Source organism: Charadrius vociferus, unplaced genomic scaffold, assembly GCF_000708025.1.
Source record: "Charadrius vociferus isolate BGI_N301 unplaced genomic scaffold, ASM70802v2 scaffold262, whole genome shotgun sequence".
Lineage (NCBI taxonomy): Eukaryota > Metazoa > Chordata > Aves > Charadriiformes > Charadriidae > Charadrius > Charadrius vociferus.
In genome coordinates this window covers 959,303-966,753 of record NW_009647218.1, presented here as the reverse complement: position 1 = coordinate 966,753, position 7,451 = coordinate 959,303, and the positions used below count along the sequence as shown (strand labels likewise).

General features: G+C 40.8%; 1 protein-coding gene across 1 annotated transcript in view; it reads left to right on the top strand.

Annotated features, from left to right (window-relative positions):
* Positions 1–7,069, top strand: part of NPY (neuropeptide Y) — a 10,330-nt gene extending 3,261 nt beyond the window's left edge. The window contains exons 2-3 of the mRNA XM_009879541.1: positions 3,303–3,383; positions 6,778–7,069. Coding sequence (XP_009877843.1) covers positions 3,303–3,383; positions 6,778–6,802 — 106 coding nt within the window. The 3' untranslated portion in view covers positions 6,803–7,069. The remainder of the gene's footprint in view (positions 1–3,302; positions 3,384–6,777) is intronic.
* The last annotated feature ends 382 nt before the right edge of the window (positions 7,070–7,451 follow it).

Here is a 7,451-nt window from a genome sequence, read left to right as displayed (position 1 = left end):
CAACTAAGATGACTGAGGGATTGGAGCATCTCCCTTATGAGGAGAGGCTGAGAGAGCTGGGACCCTTCAGCCTGGAGAAGAGAAGGCTGAGGGGAGACCTTATTATGGCATACAAGTATCTAAAGGTGGGTTGAAGGAGGATGGAGCCAGACTCTTTTAGGTGGTTCCCAGTGACAGGACGAGGGGCAATGGGCACAAGTTGGAACAAAGGAAGTTCCATTCAAATACACGGAAAAACTTCTTTACGGTGAGGGTGACAGAGCACTGGCACAGGCTGCCCAGGGAGGTTGTGGAGTCTCCTTCTCTGGAGATTTTCAAGAGCCGCCTGGATGCAGTCCTGAGTAATGTGCTCTGGGCAATCCTGCTTTAGCAGGGGAGTTGGACTAGATGATCTCTAGAGGTCCCTTCCAACTCTGAAGATTCTGTGATTCTATGATCTGTGCCTGTCAGCTTTATACCCCTTTGAGGTTAGCTGAGGGAAACAGATACTTGTAGGGTGCAGGTCACCAGGCCTGTTTCAGACTTCTCGTTTCTGATGAGAGCCCTTGTTCCTTACATGCCAGCTCTTTATGACTTAAAAGAGAGCCTAAGGTGAGCCACCTCTGTCCTCAAAACCATCCTGTGGTCCTTGCCTCATACCCCTCTACTTCACTTTTCAGGGGGCTTTTTTCAGAGCCCATCTTTCCTGGAATCACCCCTCCTTCTGCTGCTTGGTACTACCTGCGGTCCCTCTTGCCAAAAGGCCCTCTTCCTTTTGTCCCTCATAGCTTGTTCTTGCATCTGTGGCTTTTCTATGCTGTAGCAAAACGGTAAGGCCATTTCGCTTGAACTATAGGCAGGGCAGAGAATATGGAAGTGTGTCCGACTTAGGCAGTACTGATGCTTCCACTTCATGTCAACACCCTCTAATGTGGAAGGGAGCAGATCTTGAGAGCTTGGGGCTTTTTGGCAGTTTTCTGAATCAGACCCACTAAACGCTTCTGAAATTCCTCAGCTCCTGTTGCCGGCCTTGGACATCGATGGGATTTGACTCCCAAGACCCAAGTTTTCATGGCAAGCTTTGAGAGCTCGCTGAGTCTGAGATACTACATCCCTAATCAGAACAAGTGTGTTTACTCTTCAATCAATGCCTTTGACTTAAGCTGGAGTTGTGGGTTACCAGCATGACTGAAAAAAGGCCTTGGTGTCTCAAGCTGAGCATAAAACCTGACCAGGTATTTTCACCAAGTTTAGAGCCTCGTTCTTTTAAAACAGCAATGATATTTGATAAAAGTGCTTCCCAGACAGCAGATAAAGGCCTGGCTTTCTGTGTTCACGTTGTCTCAGAGCTGGGCAGGGTAGACAGGGAGCAAGCACAAAGCAGCTGGAGCAAAGAACTTCCAAGGGATTTGCTTCAGGAAGAAGAGATTGACTTTGTCCATGGGCTCTTTTTATTAGGGCTGTGGCGTGGCTGTTTCTCAGTGGCAAAATGATGGGTCAGACAGGAGGCTCAGGCATGTGACATAGGAAGAGAGGCTGCTCCTTGGCCAGCCCAGTCGGTCACAGTCGGCGATTGCCTCTTCTGCAACTTTGCTGTACGAGGACATGGTGGGTCCATCCAAGACAGGTAGTAGCACTGGTCTAGCCAAGGTGCTGAAGGGACTCATATAAAAGGTATCTCTCCAACACAATCGTCTTCATGATTTGACCGAATCTCTGCACTCCAGAGGGTTGCTACTCATTTCTTATTCAGACAAAACTTTGTGAGACATTAGTGAGAGTTTTGCCCAAGTGTAAGTTGTTGAAGCAAGTTGCTGATTTGTTAAATTGATTTCTTTAAAACAACAGCAAATTAGATTCCCCCTCAGTTGAAGTCCAGGTCACATCCATATTAATGGAAGCAGGGAACTAGAAAGAAAGAAATCCCTTTGTGGTGATGGAGTGCAAGGTATTTGATTCAGCATCATGCTTGATTGCGTTATTGTAATAGCATTTTGCTGTGTCTGGCTGGTTCTTTTCAGGTATCTGCTTTCATTCAGTTTAGATTAAGAAGTTTACTTTAAAATCCTGAAACTGATGCTTTGTCTTTCTGGAGCACAGGTGATGTACTAAAATGATTAAGGCAATGTAAAATACAACAAGTTGAATAAAATGATTGAAAGGTGAGATACATTTCCACTTTCAGTAAGGCATGCCATCAACGGGTAAAACTGCTAGCATTTTTAATACAGTTTGGGAAGGTTTTTTGGTATTTTTTTCCCCAACTTTAGATCAAGTCATTGGAGAAAAATCTTGACAGCAATGGATAAAATCTAAGTCCTTAATTACACCTTTGATTTCTCTCAAGCAGCATTCACAAAACTGTTAATGTACTTTGTGATTCAGACTTATTGCATACACAAGTTACAAACCACAATCGTAATTCTTTCCAACCAAGGGAATGTTTGCTTATAGTTATCACACTTAGGCTAATGAATCTTTGTAGTGATGAAGTGTCTGTCAAGCTGGCTGCTCATTGTTGCTTCTGTTTTCTCAGGAAGAGAGAGAGCAAATTCCTTCCCAAGAACCAGGAACTGCAGTACTTTTAACTGTTGAGCAATGTATAGCATCCAAGATTTTTTTTTTTTAAAAAAAAAAAGCAGTAGAAAGACAGCCGACAGCCACTGTGTAAGTATAGGGCAAAGGTAGTCGGTGATATCCCATTTAACTGAAGAAGAACTCTGATTTGGGAAGTATTTACTCTCATAGCCATGTAGTTCAAAATTGATGATTACGTTGGGGTAGCTCAGTTTTTACGACCTAATGTGCTATGTGTTGGGCAGCCCCAAATATACTGGCTATCTTCAAAAATCTTGGCCCGTTCCTTGGATAATATGGCATATCTGAGCAAGTTTTCTATTCACTTAATAGTTAAAATTGACTCCTCATTTACAATACAGTAGCATCTAAAACAATGTGAAAGTTAAAGAGATGATGGAACTGGGTTTGTAGGCAGAAATGACACACTCGGAGGTCACGTCGTGCACAGCTTCCTCCACCTTTCTCCGTGCTCACATCAGTAAAGTGCAAGGATTCAGTTTCTCAATACTATCATGTCACATGATGATAGAAAAAATATATCCAAAGAAATAATAAAGAGTGAACATTTTCTCACACAGCTAAGTCAAGTCAAGTTAAAATACTTGCTGGAAAGTTGTTTTTATGTCTGCTCTATTCCTTTTTTTTTTTTTTCTGAAAAAAAGAAGTCTAATGGTTCTGTGCTTAGTCTTCATTTTTAAAAACTGACATATACAAAAATATACTTTTTTTTGGTCTTTCCTTAGATATGGAAAGAGATCAAGCCCAGAGACACTGATCTCAGACCTCTTGTTGAGGGAAAGCACAGAAAATATTCCTAGATCCAGGTATGTATGAAGAGGTTTTACTGTGGCTTTCACTTCTCATTTAGATCTAACAGTTTCATTTGTTATCAATAAATGTGTTTCACAGGAAGAAAATATATACCACCAACAGCTGGATAAACATATTCTTAAAAAACATTTTTAATTCCTTTTTTTGTTAAGAGCTGGCACCATCTATGAATGCAAGAAATACCTTACCAGATATAATATAGTCCAATCTCCTTGTTTCCCGATTTTGGGAGCAAGCCATACCTGCCGTTTGAAGGAAGGGAAGTATTCCCACAATGCTTGCCCCATACTGGGCTTTCATACACAGAATTGTGTGCCAGTACCTCATGATGATTCACTTATGGATTAGAGCCCCCAAAATGGCATGTTTTTACTCATTTGCTGCTCAAACAGGTTTGAATTTTTCCTCGAAACATGTGTGAGTGGTAAATATGCACTTACATTACATCCATCTTAACATGAGAAGGAACTTCTTTACTTTGAGGGTAGTGGAGCACTGGAACAGGCTGCCCAGAGAGGTGGTGGAGTCTCCCACTCTGGAGACATTCAAAACCCGCCTGGACGCTGTCCTGTGCAACCTGCTGTAGGTGACCCTGCTCTGGCAGAGGGGTTGAACTAGATGATCTCCAGAGGTCCCTTCCAACCCTAACCATTCTGTGATTCTGTGACTTATCTTGAAAATATAGTATTTCATATTAGTTTTGTACCTAATATTTTACAAAGGGAAAAAAGGCCTTTATATTTCCATTTGCATGTGGTTTAAAATAACAGTGGTGTTCCAAGCAACAGTGGGATTTCAAATGTACATACTGTATTTATCTAGCTAGGTAATGACACTTTAGCCATAATATAAGATACTGTAGTAGTGACTACAATTTACACAGCTGAAAAGTAAGTATGTTGAAAAAGTAAGATGCAGGGGGAGTTTTCGTCCATGAAAGAAAATATTGGGTTTGATTTTGCTCACAATCAAGCACGAATGAGCTCAGTTGAAGCCTTTACTGATAGCCTGAAGTTTGCTGATAATACTTCTACTGCAGAAACAAATGTTTTACACAGTAGTCATTCCAGGAGTCTACACGCAAATACTGTGCACTTTCATCAGCTGTGCAAAGGCTCAGTTAGACTAGTTAAGTACTTCAGCATAATAATCTCTAGCACTGAACTTAGGGCATGATCTTGTCACTGAGAGGTGACCAAAATTTCTACTGCCATCAAGGGAGCTTGTCCATGAGACTTGCAGTTCTGCGCATAGGGAAACCATTGACTTATGGTTTGATGACTAACCGCAGCTGTGGGGATGCAGTTTTCTCTGCAGATGCTTATGTAAAAAACTGCATGGAGTGCAGCGAAATGTATTAGACTACTTTGTGTTTGGTAATGACAAGGCAGAGCCCTCACATAATGGGAAATTTCCGCTGCCATGAATTTGAGGCAACACACAGGGTAGTACAAAGTCTAATACTCTCTGTAATTTTCACCCCTTCACAGCAAAACTTTATGGTTATTATTATTGTTTCAATAATGCTATTTCTAACACACCAGGGAGCAAAAGCTCATGAGCAAAATAACAAACTAGTCTGCATTTAAGATCAAGAATTGATGAGAAACAGATTTCTATTTCATACCCCCCGTAACAGCACTTTACACTGAGTATGTTATTTGTCATTCATCGATGACAATTATGCGAGTACTGGGAACAATGATGTCTAGTTTCCTATGGATGTGTTTTCTAGGATAAAACCCTGTATGGATTCTGAACCCCACTCCAGCTTTTTCTTCCATGTGGAGGACATAATTAAATCTTCTTTCTACCCAGTCCTGTGTTTCATGGCACATCAGGAACTTAATATCTCTGAGACATCTGTACCTCTCTCTGACTTGGTTGAAATTGTCCAGAGGGTTTGAAAGCTGATGGGGAGGTTAGGGGAGCCGTGCAGGGGCGGACAGCTAGACACACAGCAAATATGCCCAGGTACAGCGTGGCTGCCTTAGCCTTCCTCCTGGAGGAAGCCAGGCTGAATGAATTCAAGGCAGGCTGGTATTATTCTGAACTTAAATTAATTAAATATACATTTGGGAAATAGTTATATATACCGCCAGTTATGGAGCAGGTGCAATTTGCACCTGATGAATCCGTGATGGGGAGACACACTTCATGAGTTTTCAGGAACTGAACTTTGTAACTAGACATTGAGGTACTAAGAAAGAACTGAACTGTATTCAGCTTGGCTGGCCTGGTTTGACATTTCACTTTTGCTGATTTATGCCCCAAAGTGTTTTGCAGTCTGGGTGTATGTCTGACCATATGAAGAAAGTTTAGAGAGGTTCTTATAGAAACCAGTTAAAACCCAGGAAATTAAGGAATAAGAAAAGGAGGTGCCTTGACCTGATTAAAAATAAGCTCTTATGACAAAAACATGCGAGGTGGCATCTTTCTGATCTTGTCGATCCTGTGGAGTCACGAGAAAGACTTTTAAACTTAATAACAGGATGTGTCTCCCATACTACTGCCTCTACAAGTTAGGTATCTAGTGGGAAGTAGTTGTCCAGGCTGCCTGTGCTGTCAGTCAGAGGGATGCGTATCTCCAAAATGAGCCATCCATCTTAAAATGGGCAGGATCAATTGCCTTCTCGAGGTGTCAGTGTCTCTCCAGTGACTGTGGAGGCAGACTAGATGTTTAATCAAGACTAGATGCCCAACTTTTAGGTAGCAAAAATTATGGCAAATGCATTTCCTCTGGTCTCTCTCCATGTTCTCCCACTTGTTGAGTTTCTTTCTGTGTAGACCAAACAGGTACTTCCAGGCAGAGGAGCTCTAGATCAAATCCTGCCCTCAGCACCCCTTTCAAAATGTATTCCAAATGTTTCATATTGAGCAGTGGAATACCATGATAATAGTTTAGGATGGTGGCTGTGGACTTCAGTTTTGTTTGAAGGTGCCAGCAGCATGACATGTGGGGTTTTTTGTTTGGGTTTTTTTGGGGGTTGGGTTTTCTTTTGGCTCAGGGAATTCTCTTTGGAAACTGTTTACTCCTGAGTAACAGCAAAAAATATCTCTATTTGTATTTCAACATATCATAGTTTTCTACTTGAATTTCATTAAAGCAGCTCTGCACAGGGTCTCAGTGGTGTAAAAACATGCCATCTGGGCAGCAGTATGGAGGGGCAAGTTCTGGTACCAAAGCATAGACATCTGGCCAACCAGGATGCCTCTGCTTTGATGGGAGTTGCGTATACAATCTTCAACTGCAGATATGCGTATGTATTTCTTATTGCTGCTATTATGGAAATGAAAATTTTAGGTAGTTCTAATTTTGAATTTTTCAGGAGGGGCTTTAAAATGTGTTTAATTTTTTTTTTTTTTAATTCATAATATGTATTGCAGGTTTGAAGACCCTTCGATGTGGTGATGGGATTTTCAGCACACCATCAAAGCTTTTCCTAATTTTCAGTTCATACTCCACGCCTATGAAGCAAATCATAGCGTCATTCCCAGTGCATGCAGCCATTGTACTGAATTCTGTAGAGTTTTTCCTTCATCATATTTGTATATACCTTTATTTAAATAAATTATTTGTGCATTCCAAAATATAACATACTAAATGAAAACAAGCAACCCTGTCATTGGTATAGCGAAGAGTTGTTTTAAGCTATTAAAACTGAATTATAACCTCCCTGCAGTCTAAAGTAGTATGGACAACAATAGTGTCACAGTTATTACAGTAATTAGTGTGCAAAGTAAGATAAAGACATCATTTATTGTGGCCTCAAACTCAGCTCAGCTGCTTGATTTATGCAAAACTGTTTAAAATAATTTATCACAGACTACATAATTTAGGAAAACAGTGTTCTGAGAGGTGATTTTTCAGAATGACCATACTAAAAACTTACTTAGTACTTACTTTGACAAATGTATTAAAATGAATAGCATTTTCAAAATACAAAGGAATACGTCAGTGCTTCATTCTGCTAACTCCTCAAAACTGGTTTGAAGCTTGACTGTGAGCCTGAATTAGGAATTTTAAATGAAACAGATGTAATGTCTTTGTTTTGGCAGTA